At 43.7% G+C, this 14,968-nt stretch overlaps 1 protein-coding gene across 1 annotated transcript; it reads right to left on the reverse strand.

Annotated features, from left to right (window-relative positions):
- Positions 1 to 1,442: 1,442 nt before the first annotated feature.
- HSPA4 (heat shock 70kDa protein 4) lies at positions 1,443 to 14,883 on the reverse strand. Its single transcript, XM_008944915.1, has 18 exons — positions 14,833 to 14,883; positions 13,058 to 13,198; positions 12,269 to 12,391; positions 11,525 to 11,624; positions 10,939 to 11,072; positions 8,680 to 8,924; positions 8,187 to 8,263; positions 7,768 to 7,919; positions 6,706 to 6,812; positions 6,297 to 6,430; positions 5,657 to 5,838; positions 5,245 to 5,331; positions 4,630 to 4,782; positions 4,014 to 4,139; positions 2,928 to 3,035; positions 2,482 to 2,601; positions 1,931 to 2,092; positions 1,443 to 1,694 (listed from the first exon to the last, which is right to left on the reverse strand). Exons 3-18 carry the CDS (start codon positions 12,386 to 12,388, stop codon positions 1,494 to 1,496), a joined length of 2,208 nt encoding a protein of 735 aa, XP_008943163.1. The 5' UTR covers positions 12,389 to 12,391; positions 13,058 to 13,198; positions 14,833 to 14,883; the 3' UTR covers positions 1,443 to 1,493.
- Between the last annotated feature and the right edge of the window lie 85 nt (positions 14,884 to 14,968).

Genomic DNA, 14,968 nt, shown 5'->3' on the forward strand with positions numbered 1-14,968 from the left:
TCCCCTGGCCGCCCCCGCTGTTTGTTAGCTCTGCTGCAGCACCAGCGTGGTGAGGAGAGGGAGGAGGGGTCGTGCTCCTCTCTCAAGGGACAAGACAAGAGCAAAGAGCTTCAACTTGTGCCAGGGAAGGTTGAGGTTGGAGCTGAGAAAAACGTCTTCCCCAAAGGGGTTGTCAAGGCCTGGAAGAGGCCAAGGGCAGTGGTGGAGTCCCCAGCCCTGGAGGGGTTTCCAAGGCCTGGAGATGTGGTGCTGAGGGACAGGGTTGAGCATTACTCAGGTTAGTGGTTCAGCTTAGGTCTTTTCCAGCCTAAACAATTCTGATTCTATACTTCAGTAACATGACTTCAATTGACATCTGCAAAGCACAACTTCACTCTCACCAGCAAGAAAAGCAATAAGGCCTTTGTATCTTTGCCTCAGCCCTCACCTCTACCCCAAAGGAGTCTCCATTACAATCAACAGCTAGAGAAAGTGATCCAGTAGAATCCAGTGTATTTATTTCTTGCAATATTCAAATGGGTGTTTCACCTTTGGGTTTTAATACATACAAATTCATCTTTGCAAGTTTAATGACAATCAATACTAGAAGCAAATCATTGTATAAAGCTCATAGGAGAAAAAAAAAGTGCCAAGTCAGTCAGGTCTTTATTTTCCTGGGGGAAAAAAATAACAAAAACCTCAAAGCAAAACCCCAAGCATTCCAAATGAAGGCCTCATGGAAGCAAGCACACCCCTTTCTGAAAAAGTTAGGAACAAGTCAGAATCTACTATCAGCAGAGGCAGCTGAAATACAGGTACTCACTCTTTCTACAAGCAGCTAATTCAACTAGAGACAAGTTTACGTGGTCTGATCAGCTGGGGAGTTTGCCAGCACGCAGGGTCACCTCTGTGTGTCCAGCCTGAGCAGCAGGAGCCTACAGCTGGGGCTTCATCCATCAGACACCAACCCAAGCCACCCAGGCCACGAGGGCAGCAGCTGAGGGGTAACCGTGGGGATGCTCCGTGAGCCCGGTGTAACTGGGGATGGCTCAAGCACAGATCAAACCAAAATCAAGCCTAGGGAAGGGCTGGCTGGTGATGAGCTGAGGACAGCTGATGCTCCCCCTCTCGTCTTCGTGCCATCCTGTGTCCATGGGCACTCCTATGAACGCTGCTGCCAGGATCCACAGGGGAGGGAACCACCAGCCCTGCGCCAGGCGGGGTTCAGCCTCCCCTCTCCCTCTGGAACAGGATTGACTCGCGATGGAGACTGAGCTTAGAGCTGTTCCTGGAGGCCTGGTGAGCACACCAAACCTCCACCCAGGGGCAGGAGGGCAGGGAGCACTGCTGGGGTGTGGGCACTGCCCGGGCCTGGGGCTCACCACACTGACCAGACCTCAGCAGGAGTTCCTAGTGCTGCGGGATTTGCTTGCTTCGGTTCGGAGTCAGAACAAACAGAGTGGACAACTTAAAGCTTTATTGTGGTCTGCAAGAGTATAAACAGGGGCTGCAGTTCAGTCAATGTCCATCTCAGGCAGCTTCTTCTCAGCAGCCGTGGGGGCAGCAGCACTCTGCTCCGTGCCTGGGGACCCACTGTCCCCCTCCCCCTGGCTCTCCACTGGTCCGTTGGGTTCCGTCGGCTTCTGCTCCTCCTTCGGGAGCTCCACTTTGGGTTTTGGTTTGTTGACTATTGGATTACAAATACTTGTCAATTCCTAGAAAACACAGACATAAAACGCTGTTAGAAATGTGCTGGTAGATTAAAACCATTCACCTGATGCTCAAATTAAGCACTGACCACAGCAGGTGGATGTTCCAGTTGAGGGCAAACTTTCCCCAGTACATGTTTGGCAGATTGATACCCACTCACTGTCTTTCCATCACACATTCCTCACCTCAGAGTTCTCCTCTAGACTCTGCATAATTCACTGTAATTCCACACAAGACTTACTTTAGTTTTAGCTTGTATGTCTTTAGCTTTTATAACTGGGTCCAAGGTCAGACTTCTCTTGTTTTGAAGATTAAGTTTATTGTTCATCCACTCCATGGCTTCATTTGCACTCTTCTCCACTTTGGCTACATCTGCTTCATCTAGGTGGTCATACTGCTCATCCTGAAATGGCCAAGTTAGCAGTAGCTGAACAAGTGTTTTGAGCATTTAAATTATTTGCTTCTCCTTAAACTTCAAGAATACTAGAAAAACATTAAGCCAGAAGACTGTTCTAGTTAGCAGAGCAATTAACCTGATCACCCACTGCTCTGTAATCAGAGAACTGATGTTCTGCTCCTGCTGGCATTTTCCCCTCCATGAGGAAATCAACACCTGGATAAAAAAAGACTGATGGATTTTCAAGCCAACATCCATTTCTGGGTAAATATTGAGAACTCAGAATTGAGCCAGGAGGCTGCACCAGCTTTGTTTAAATTTGTTTTATTTTCCTTAAAATTCAAAAAAGGTTTGCACCATTCCTTGCAGTTGCCAGAGATTAAGGACTGAAATACCTTTGCTTTGAATGCATGAACAGTTTTCATGTAATGTTGAATTTGCTTTCCCAAGTCCTCAAATGCTTTTGGTCTTTCCTCTGATTCTTGAAATCTTGCCTGAATAGGCTGACCCAGACTCTGAAACAAAGTACAACAGACATCAAGACCCACACAGCTTCACAGCGTGCTCCTGCAAGATAGGACAGCTACAGCAACATTCCCAAACTCCTGGGAATTTTTGCTCTTCCCTCCACTTCCAGGAGGAGCTGAGTCTGCCTCAAGTCTGTATTGTTGCAGGTCTGCTGGAGATCTGCTCCTCATGTGCTCAGTAAGGACACCAAGGAGTTTGTTATCAGTGCTGACCTCTGGCTCAGCAGACCCAAGGCAGATCCCTGCCTGAACAATGTTCTCCAGATTCAGGAAATTCTGATGGGAACATAGTTCTTTCACCTTCACCTACTCACCTTCAATTCTGCCAATTTATCAATGTAGATTTGTTTGGGTTGGTCTTCACCATCTTCATAAAGCCAATTTTCTGTATCTTCCAGCTTCAGTGTGAAACTGTTTCTATCCTGAAGCAACACATACAAAACAGGTGAGATAACTGTCAGATGCTATTAGATTATACTCAAAACCTCTCTGGAAGGGTTATATTTCTAGAACAAAGAACTCTGCCTAAAATTTTGTATCCTATTTTAGTGAAAAACAGTGTTCTTCAGTAAGGCTTCATGGTGGAGACCAGGCTAAGGAAGAACACCTACAATTTAGATCAATACTGTCACACAAAAGCCTTTTCCCCCCCTCTCCTTCTCCTTCACATTTTCATCATCACAATATAAGGAAGCCTGAGAGTGAAACTCCTCTTTAGCAAAGGTGTGAGGAATCTCACCTGGCTCACCCCAGTTTCAGCTCTGCTGCAGGTACCTGGGCTCCTCAGACACCTTTGCTGGCAAGGGGCCTGTTATCATCAGTGGGGATCTACTCAAGAGTTGAGTGATTCATCTGACTAATGTAACCACCTAACTTACAATTCCATTAATTACACACCAAGCTCCTTCAGGACACCAGGGAGAGCTAATTAACAATACCAAGAGATTTTTCAGGCAACCTGTTCAGATACAGTGCCCACACTTAGACTAATCCCACCTATTATTTTCCTAGGTAGGTGTGTTTTGAGTTTTGGGTGGTTTGTTTCTAAACTACCCCTAAATATTGACAAAAAGCCAAAACAGAATAGGCTGCCCTAAAAGGATTGTGCAAGCACTCCTGGTCTGCTTCAGTCTGCAAACACATCTCTGATAATATCCTAATTGCTGCAATGGGTTTGAGAAGAACAGACAGTGCAGCCTGGGTCCCATCTGCTTGTCCTTGGCCCACATTTAGAAGGTGATCTTCACAGCCAGGAAGGTTAAAAGCTACTTCTCCAAATTTAAAGTCTGGAAATACAGTGCAATTAAAGATAGTATCTGATACAGGTCAAAAAAACACATTGCCTGTAATTACCACTGCAACAGAAGACAAGAGGAGACCCTCAGGACAGCAGTACTTACATCTTCACTAACGAATTTCTCATAAGCACCACAGAGTTTGTCCCTCATCTCATACACGTATTCTTCCACTGCATTCTTGGCATCATTCCTCTCCTTCTCTAGCTTATCCTGCATTATCATTTTACCCTGTGAAAAAGTTGTCAAAGGAGTTAAACACGGATTATGTAACATGTACCATTAGCATGCTGCCTTAGGGAAGCCTGAAGCTGGACTAGAGATATCTGAAGTACTCTGGTTTACAGAACTGTGCCACACAGCACATGAAATAATTTCAGTTTTTGTGGGATACAGTACAGAACATTCTTGCTCTAGTTGAGGAAACTTCACCCTGGTGGTAGCAGCCATCAGCACCTTGTAACTGCAGATGACTGTGGAAGTCACAGCCCAAGCATTACCAGCCTGCAGAGGGGTTCTGCAGGAAAGGCAGAGCAGTTGCCTGAAGGAAGAATGTATGTTGGCTCCATGAGGCACTGCTGTTCACCTTCAACTGCATTCTTCCCACCACCACCCCCCCCCTTTTTCTCTTTCCTTGATCACCATTAACCATGTTTAATGAGCATCAAAGTGTCCAGAGATCAACTAGTGACATTGCAAGCAGGAGTACTTAGGAGTTTACCTCATTCTCAATAAATAAGTTGAGCATGTCTTTCCCAATCTGCCACACCAGCTGGTTCTCAATGGGCAGGTCCACTGTTGTGGTCTTCACTTTAGCCTTCTTGGCTTGAGGTGGCTGATCCACTTTCTTGTCTTTTGAGTCAGCCTGAGAAGTCTGCATTGAAGAGATGCAGTGCTAGTAAAACCAGCATTGGTCAGCTCCAGCTGAGCACCTGAGACTCAGATGAGCAGCAGCATTGCTGAGCCATCACCCCTCAACATCAGAGCAGGGTGACTGCTGACACCTGCAGCTGCTCTGGTCACAGTTCCTCCAGCACTGCCCTCTCCTGGCACACAGGCTACAGCCACAGGGGGGTGGTGCTTACAGCACAACCTTCTCTAGTATTTCAGCTACTGAAACCTAAATCATTATTCCTTCCACTTTATCAGGACTAGGTCCCCTGACAGGTCTGCAATTATCCATGCTATGTCTTTCTAAAGCTCTAATCATGATACAGAGGACCAATATATGATTCAGCTTCCACAAAGGCAGCAGATGCACTCACACACTACATGCTCTCATGAATCTTCCCCAAGTATCCTGTAAGAAAACACAAGTCTGAAATGTTCACATTACCTCCATTTCTTCAGACTCCACCTTGTTTTCAGGTTGGGCCTGCTGTTCTTCTGTCTTCTGCTGCTCTTCCTGGTCTACCTGCATCTTCTGAAATTCACAGAGAGATCCAATTTGAGATATTAAACACAGCCTAGGAACTGACCTGATCTGAACACCTCACACCTAATGCTCTTTGGGCAAAAGTAACTGCATGAAAACTGAAGTAGAGCCTCAACACATCAACTATAAATCTTGGCTTAGGCAAGCAGCACTTCCAGCATGATTAAGGTTTTCATCTATACCTCACAGTGCTGGTTTCAAGAGATCTATCACTACCACAGTGTACTTCAACTAGTACTTAATCACATCTCAGACCCTGGCCAGTTTTGCTTCAACAGTTTGCTCAGCAGCCAAGAGCAATGCCACCTCTTACCTCTTCCTCCTTTGCATGCTGATCTGTCTCCATAGGCTCCTCATTCTCATCAGATTTGTGAACCTCCACTAGAGAGGCACTTGAGACACTGAAGATACCATGGATATTCACTCTGACTTTGACCTTCACTTTTGAACTGGATCCATCTGTCTGGGGAGTGACCTTCTGAACCAAGAAGTGAGCTAAACAATCCCGAGAAAAAAAACACCACACTGATTAACTTAATCACCAAATGCAAAGTAAAACCTGACTGCTGCTGGCAGCACATCACCAAGATGCACTCAGAGGACATCAAATCCTACCCAAGCCAAACAATTCCATCGTTACTCAGCAGTGCTAGGACACACCCCAATTAGAAACTCTGTGGCATGCTGTGAAAGCTGATATTACTTTTATCATAATAAAACATCACATAACTCTCAGTATGCCCCTTCCAGGTTTGCTCCAGCATTAAAAAGCTCTTTATTTAGCCTGTTTTCCCCACAAACTTCACGTTACTCCACTCATTTTACTGTAAATCCCCAAGTTTGGAAGCCTGTCTCTACACTGCAGTAGGTTGCACTAGATAATTAGACAGAAAGAAGTCCTGAACTATGTACAAGATTATTAGCCAAGCTTAAAGCTACAGAACAGTCCCAACCTATAGCAGGGTCAGGGTAGGGCAGCTCCTTGGGAGAGCTGTAATATGCCTCAAGAGTAAACGGCTCCTTCCGGTAGAACGTGAGGACCTTCGAGAAGGGAGCAGCATGGTTCTTGGGAAAGACCTCACAGTCACTGGAAGAGAGAACAGAGCACCTGGTCATCTGGTGAAGTTAAAACTTTATTCTAGATACTCTCATATCTTAAGGAGAAGTTCCTTTAAGAATTGACAAAGGAGTCTCTTAAACATTAGGTTAAAATGAGACCGACGGCCACGCAGGAAGCGCTACGCTGCCACCCATCCCTGGTCAACTTCCAAACATGCACCAAAAGCTTAAGTTATTTAGTGAACATTCTCATAAAAGTGTTATTTACTCTAGCTGTCAGCAAGAATACCAAATATAATTTACCTTAACCCTTCCTCTGCTGGAGAATTCCATCGTAAGGAAATGGGGTAGGGTACCAGGTCTGTGATGGAGAACTCCCTCACTTTGAAGGCCGGGGACAAAATGGCACACTGAAAGGGCACAAGAGCCAGTTACACCCAAACCTCAGCTGGACACTCATTTCATTCACCAAGGAGCTATTCGTGCTGCTAAGGATGTGCATTTCCTCTAGGTTAAGGGAGACCAATCCTGACAGACTCACAAGCTGCCCTGAGCAGCACTGGAAGCTCACACGTTCCCTCCCTTTTCAGGAAGCTCTCACAAGCTATGCACTCTGGAAAGGGAAAGCCACAAGTTTTAATCAAGAGCCTTCATGTCTGGCTTGCTGTGGTTTGCCTACCCAATTGGTTTTAGTGCCAACCTAAGAAATAAGATCCATTAAAGTTACTTTTTAGAGTGATGGGGTACTGGGGCTTCTGTATACTAGATTTTTTTTAAGCAGATTCTAATAGCTAGTTCATGCCACTGAAAGAACAGAGCTGTAAGCACATATTTAACATTTAGGAGAGAAGCAAAGTGATCAGAGCAAAACTAAGGAGCATTCAAGAGATGGCAGCACTAGTAACCATAGAGTATTTACCACTTCTTAAGCCATTCAGCAGTGACTGGCTCCAGCTCAGGACAAGGATTTCCATCAGCAAGAGCCTAAGCTCTCACTTCAATCCACTTTACCAAGCAATTGCCAGATCACAACAGTAACACTGGAGGGAAGTTTTTTCCCCCTGTTTAACCCAGGCCTCCACAGGAACCAGGAGAAGCCAGCACCATGAGAGCCTTACCAGACTCCCAGCCTCCAGACACAGCAGAGGCAGCCAATGTTTTGCTTCCACAAGCTACACTGATCTGATTTCCCTTACACAAACAGCACAAAGGAATCACTCCAAGCTGCTCTTCTCAGTCTTCCAACCACTTTCCTCAAAGCCTATTTGAATTCATTCTCTCTCTCATGTTACCTGTGTACTCTGGGTCAAATATTTAAAGATTTCAAGAAAGATACTCAGAGCCAAAACAAAGGGCACTTTTTACCTGCAGTGCACAACCTCGTGCAACAGCCTCGTCTGCATTCAAAGTGGTACTGACTTCTTTGCCAAAAAATTTGCTGATCTTCTCTTTCACAGCAGGGATTCTTGTGGTACCACCAACTATCTCTACTGCATAAATATCCTCCTTCTTTAACTCTAGAAAGGAGACAGACTTCAGTTTTTATCAGTTAAACATTTATGTTTTACATGAATATGCTGACATGGTCACCAAAAAGTTTTACTAGCCATGACTATTTCAAACTTCCTCCCTGATTCTAAGCAATAAGAATTTCAGGTCTTAGCTTGTGTGTAAAAGTTTTAAGAAGCTTTTAACTGCTAAACAAGAAGTTGTAAGCTGCACTAAACCCATCTGTCCAAGTCCAGGCAACAGCCAGAGGCTGGCTCTGCTCTGGGCAGACTCACTGGCTTGCTCCAGCACGCTGCGCAGGGGTGCTTCCACTCTTGCAAGGAGTCCATCACACATCTCTAGAAACTTGCCCCTGTTGGAAGAAGCCATAAATAAAGCTGTAGCACACCACAAGCCAGTTAACACCACAAACACAACAGGGTGACAAAGCTGGGAGAATGCTGTTTCAGCAGGGCTCACCCTCCCTCCCCAGCCCCTTCTACACTTGTTCATTATATTCCCCAAACTTGGTTCTAGCACCTAGGCATGCTTGGAGCATTCACAACCCCCCCTCCTCACTCAAACCACTGAGCAGTCTTTAAAAGGTTATTATCCTGAGCAGTCTTTAAAGGTTATTATCCTGAGCAGTCTTTAAAGGTTATTATCCTGAGCAGCACCCCTGCACATGTTGTCCTGACGTGTTCCACCCCCCCAGTCCCAAAAACTGGTACTTTATACTTCTGGCTGCAGGGCACTGACAGTTTCCCTCCACAGGAGCACAACCATCACCTGTTCATGGTCCCAGAGACATCTATGTCATTCATGAAGCACTCTATGTTCATGGGGAGGTCAGAGGCATTAGCACTCATCAGCTTTTTCAGTCTTTCACATTCCTGGTATAGCCTCAACAACGCACGGATCTTGGACTTGATGTCTAGTTTGTATTTCTTCCCAAATTCTTCACAAAAGTATTCAACCAACACCTCATCAAACTTCCTGCCTCCAAGTGTTGTATCAAATGCTGTAGCAAGAACCTTAAAAAAAATTGAACTCTTCAGTTATTTGGCATTACTTCATTGAAACCAGATAGCAGCTAATGTCAAAGCAATTGTTTCAAATATAGTCCAACTTCAGGCCAAAGTATCACAACAGTACAACAGAGGAAGGAGTATACTGGTGCAACCAACAGAAAAAAAACTCCAGTAGTTTGTTTTTATTCTGCCCCTGCCACCACCAGTGAGGAGTTTCTTTGGATCAGCCCCACCCACAAGCCCATCCCCTCCCACACAGCAAAGCTGTGTCCCACACATCTCCCACGTTTGGTGCTGCCAACAGACAAGCCATTCTCTTCCATTTCAGGGCAGCCTAAGCAGCAACTGCATCACTAACATCTGACTCTTTATGTGGATGGTAACTGCAGGAACAATTGTACACTTTTTTTTTTAAAGCCTACCAAGTTTAAACCATAATTATCCTGCACAGTTTGTAGCTGACAGGAGATACTTTCAAAGTGCTGGAGAAAAACCTTCATTACCCCTGACAAATGCTGCCAGTGCCACTTACTAAACCTCTGTGTGAGTGGTAATTATCCCAAGAATTGCAGGGCATACATACAGTGGCTACAAACACCAGGAAAAAAAAATCCCAGCTATCTCAAATGCTAAAAAGCAGCCTTGGGCATCCAGCCTTCCTGTTACTTTGAATCCTATCCCAGTTTAATATTTGATGCCTCATAAGGGTGGAACATGTTCACACCAAGCTAAAAATAAAACAAAGAGAATAAGCATTGTTAACTCTCACAAACAGGTGCTCATTTTTGAGGAGGGAATTAGCTGCAAAGAACATCTGTAGCCCATCCACCTGAGTCTGCTCTTTAAATATACTCTGAACTTTCTTTTTAAGGACTAGAAATCAATAGCATATCACATTATTCTCCATCCTTTTCCAGACTAGGTTTGGTCTCTACACTGGTTTAACTGTCCTCCTATCCAGCTCTCTGTAGGGTGGAATATGTTCACACCAAGCTAAAAATAATGCTTATTCTCTTCATGTTTTAACTCTCACAAACAGGTGCTCATTTTTGAGGAGGGAATTAGCTGCAAAGAACATCTGTAGCCCATCCACCTCAGTTGAGTCTGCTCTTTAAATATACTCGCAACTTTCTTTTTAAGGACTAGAAATCAATAGCATATCACATTATTCTCCATCCTTTCCCAGACTAGGTTTGGTCTCTACACTGGTTTAACTGTCCTGCTATCCAGCTCTCTGTTCTACACTCAAAAGCATCCCTTCAATACTTCTATGGCTTCCAAATTTAAAAGACCTACTCAAGAGAAACACAAAGAAACATTTCCTCACAAGAGGAAACAGAACTACACACAAAATGAATGTTTTCAGAACTCTTGCCTTCTCTTCATTTCACTACCCCACGTCTCAAAATTTGCATTAACTTCTGCAGCTGAACAAGAGAATGTTATTGGGACTTAAGCAAAAGTCCAGATTCCAATTGTAAGAAAGCCAACTAAGAAATGTCAGTATTTGCTGGAAAATCCTCATCTTTGGCAGCTTACACCTAAAAACACACTGTAACTTGCTTAGCTTCCATTTGCAGCATATATTAAGAATGTTTTTACTCTTTTAGATGAGTACCACAGTGAGTGTTAAAGTCTGCCACACTACTCTAGGAATTCCAAGTGTTAAAAAAGTCTGCCACACTACTCTAGGAATTCCTGTTCTAATGCTAGACCTGGCTGAACTGGAGCCTTTTCTGAAGGCAGCATCCAGTCAGATATGGCAATCTCTGCACAGATCATTTATTCCAGGCTTTTTATTCTTTGCCAAAGTCTGCTGATTAAGGCACGTTTGCTTCCCCCACACATCCCTCAGCAGCTCTCCAGCTCCCTGCCCTACTTTAACTCCAGACAAAGTGCAATTTTAGGAATATGAACCAAGCCCATGTGAAGCCAGGTAAGGCTGCCTGTCACAGGCCATGTGTGCTGATGGATATTTCTCCCAGTGATTAAAATGGATGCATAACAGATGGTTTACTTTCAGCTTTCCTTTGTTGAATGCACAGACAGACACTTGATATGCAGAATGCCCCATGTCCACAAACACAACGTTCCGTGGCTTCTCTTCCAAGGCAGGCAGGTCTTGCTTATAGATCCCATAGGCAAGGGCAACTACACAGAAACAAGAGTAAAAATCATAGTTAAAAAAAGTCAGTTTTGTAATTCCTTCAGAAGTGGTACATCAGTAAAGAGTATTAGCTTTTCATCTTACTTTTCAAGCTATGGAAATTGATCCCTCATTAAACAAGATTCTCAGTGCTGAAGTAACATAGACTGATCCCTCATTAAGATTCTCAGTGCTGAAGTAACATAGAACAACAATAAAATAGTATCAGCCCTTCCTAGAAGCTGCACTAAAACAGACATTCAAGGAATATCTTTATGCCTCTAAAGCAAAAAAAAACCAAACAGATGAGAGCTTAAGAAACTTTATGGTCAACTGATCCATTTTAAACTTATAAACCCAGCAGTAATTCCAGAGGGCACAGATCAGTGACAGATGAAAAGCCTTTTTATCTAATAAAACAACAATATTCAGTGAGGGAGGGGAGGGAAGGCATTACCTGCAGTTGTTTCATTTATTAGCCTCAGGCAGTTGAGCCCAGCAATCTGTGTAGCATCCAGCACAGATCTCCTTTCTGCATCTGTGTAGAAGGAAGGAACCTGCACGAAGGTCAGAGGGTCAATATTAACGTGGAGCAGAGCTGTCTGCAGCAGCTACAAGTGGCTACAGAGCTCCTACAGAGCACAGCCAGGCTATCTTTCAAATTTAGTGTTCACCAGTTGCAAGAGAAAAAGCAAAGAAAAGGATTACATGAAGACAGTTACTTTTTGTCAACCTTTTTCCATTCACTCTCACAAGCCACTCCTTTCAGCAGCAATAGAAACAGGGGTTAAGTATTAATCATGCTGCTAATTAGCAGTGATTTAAGACATTTTACCTTTAATGAAAGTTTTGAAGAGAAGGTGTAAGATTCAGTTTTAAACAGAAAAGACAAATACCTGACTATTCAAGCTTAATGGGCAATTTAACACTGCCATCTCTTCAGTTTGTGATACCAAGCAAATTATGTAAGATGGATTTACTATCACATACTTACAGAAACCACACAGTCAACCACAGGCTTCTTAAGTGCATTCTCTTTAATGAAGTAAATCTAGTTTTGAAGAGAAGATGAAGATTCAGTTTTAAACAGAAAAGACAAATACCTGACTATTCAAGCTTAATGGGCAATTTAACACTGCAATCTCTTCAGTTTGTGATACCAAGCAAATTATGTAAGATTTATTTACTATCACATACTTACAGAAACCACACAGTCAACCACAGGCTTCTTAAGTGCATTCTCAGCAGTCTCTTTTAATTTGGTAAGGAGCATTCCTGTCACCTGTTCAATAGTAAAGTTTCTTTCTTCTTCCATATACATGACCTACAAATGAAAATTGTACACACAAGTATTACACGACAGGAAAAACCACACCAGAAATGCTTCTTTACTAAAAGCAAGCTTAAGAAGCAGCACAGCTCTAGACAGCCTTCTCCAACAGCCCAGCCTGAGCACAGCAACTGCAAGAGGACAACAGAAACACTGGAAATGCACATTTAAGAAGTGACAGAGCTACTCTGAACACAGATATTTTTTTATCCTGACTGCTAGACTGTGCCTCAGATGCCTTCCTCTCTGCTGGTTTGGAGTAGCTTAATTAGTTATTGCTCAGATCCCCATCAGAAGTCCAGCCATTGCTGAAAGAAGACAAATTTGTACTGTTTCACCTGGAGTACTAAGGGGACATTTTACTCCCTTGCAGTAGTAAGTGCACTGGTCAAGTAGCTTCTCTTCCAAATTCAACATGGAGCAAAGGAAAAAGGCACTGCTAGAACAGTCTGTGGGACCAGCTCTGCAAGGCAGAGGAACTGTAAAATCAGTCTCACCTAACACCTGGAGAGCCCACCTGCAGCATCAGCCTGGTACCCCACTTAACACTTCCCATCCACAAGAGAACAGAAACCACAGCAAGCAGGTTCAAAATGAAGAGATAAAAGGGAACTTTATCAGCTTCCTCCCCTGGCTCTATTTCAAACATGCCAGACTTACCTTGATGCCAGTTGAGCCTGTTGGCAGCTGGACGAGTTCATAGGCAAGGTTTGCTTTTTCAGCTTGAACAAAGGGATCTGAGAATGCACGACCATGAAATCTTTTAAAACTTTGTACTGTATTCTTTGCATTTGAAATAACCTAGAGGAAAAGAAATCTTTAATACAACATGTCAGGGGAACATCTGAATTTCAAACAGAAGACAGAGTTTTGTTCTCAGGCTTCTCTCGACAGAATATTTTTATCTTTTGTATCCTGGCAGTATCAGGGCAGTTGCTGGAAGGCAACTTCCCTCTGAGTGCTCAGGTAACCCACAGGAATTTGAGATCTCAAATAAAATGTACACCCCAAAACCGAGCCAAGACTCTAAAAGAGCAGTTGATTTTCAGAGTGTATGTGTAAGACACTAAAGACATGAGCAAAGTGCCCTTCCCATCTCCCTGTTCCCTGCCACCCTACCTTCCTACTGCACTGCAGCCTGACCCCACAACCACAAGGGACACAGGGCTGGGGACTCCAGCCTGGGTTCATCCCATGCACATGACACTGAACACAGACACTCTCACAGAACAGCTCCAGGATCCTGTCATGGAGCTTTAAAGAGTCAGAAGGTCCCCAAGATGATACCTTCATTTTGATTTAACTGACAAAAGGCAGGTTGTTTTAACAGCAGAGATCAGTGCAAAGAGAGAAGTGAAAAATCATTGTGGTTTGCTTCCAGGTAGTGCAAGGAAACTGTTTCATTCTTTCATGTACATGAGAGCAAGGCAGAGCAAAACCCCCCAGGAACTGAGAGCAGAGGAGCACTGCAGAGTGGTTACCTGGGACAGTGTCAGCCAAGTCTCTACCTCCTACTTAACCTGGGCTTCATTTTCTGCACCTTTAGTTCCTGCAGGACATACCTCATCTCTACTGGATCTCTGTATCAATGAGTTTCTTTAATTTAAGCAGATACTCAATTCCAGAAAAAAAAGTTATCTGTATTTAGTTCTAGTACAGTTCTTCTGTTCTTGAATAACATGGTTGTGTCCAGTCACTTTTGTATTCTAGATAATGAATCTTCACACATCTCTAGGTATTTTAGGCTAAGAAAAACCAAGTGTTTGAATAGTCACTTCCTGTAGAGGACTTCAGAAAAAAAAGTCATGTTTTATAGGGGTTTCACAGCAACACAAGATACAATACAGCAGGACAAATCAGCTTAATGTCTTCTCAGCCCTCACATCACATTTACCTGCCTACACCAACAAACTCCAAATATGAGCCAGAACACCCAAGATAGATATTTAGGCTGCAATTCAGCCTCAAAGAGCCAAGAAAGCTGCATATATATATACTCCAGCATGTCTCCTTTCTGCCAAAACCATGCACTTAATGGAATTCTATAGAGCGTGGGCACTAATTAAAAGCTACTGTAGTGCACACAAACTGGAACAAGCTACAGCAGGATGAGGCACTACTGCTTCACTTCAGAATCTACAGCTGCAACCTAAAACTAAACTACTATTCATCAGAATTTAAGAAGCAAAGACTTGGGTTTTTTTTTACATTTCATTGTGTGCAAGGATCAGCCCTTAGATTTCTGCCCCAGCTGACAGAGCAGCGTTACACACCAGCAGCTGAACCCAGCTCAGCTGTTCATTCCAGTTCTGGAGACACTGGGACTCCAGCTCAGAGACATTTGTAAACTTCAGTGATTAAAAAAAAACCCAAACCATTCTGCTAATCTGGTTTTCTGAGCACTGAAGGTGCTTCTCCCCAAATTACAGACTCACCTGGCTCTTAGCAGCAGCACCAATTGAGCGGTTCTTGGGTCCAAAGGCTATACATGATCTGGAAGGAGAAGAAAGATTCCCAGTGAGTCACTGGTACAACAGCACTACAGATTTTTGTTCAAAAGTGTTGATAATA

Source organism: Merops nubicus, unplaced genomic scaffold (assembly GCF_000691845.1).
Source record: "Merops nubicus isolate BGI_N331 unplaced genomic scaffold, ASM69184v1 scaffold31407, whole genome shotgun sequence".
NCBI classification, from domain to species: domain Eukaryota; kingdom Metazoa; phylum Chordata; class Aves; order Coraciiformes; family Meropidae; genus Merops; species Merops nubicus.

Bases quoted from the DNA above. Each gene is read 5' to 3' on its own strand.
- HSPA4 (XM_008944915.1), bottom strand. From the start codon at position 12,388: ATGTATATGGAAGAAGAAAGAAACTTTACTATTGAACAGGTGACAGGA. The intron at 6,431-6,705 runs GTAAATTATATT...TCTCTCTTCCAG, and splicing joins CCAGCAGAGGAAGGGTTAAG to TGACTGTGAGGTCTTTCCCA. The intron at 5,332-5,656 runs GTAAGAGGTGGC...TGTGAATTTCAG, and splicing joins AGCATGCAAAGGAGGAAGAG to AAGATGCAGGTAGACCAGGA.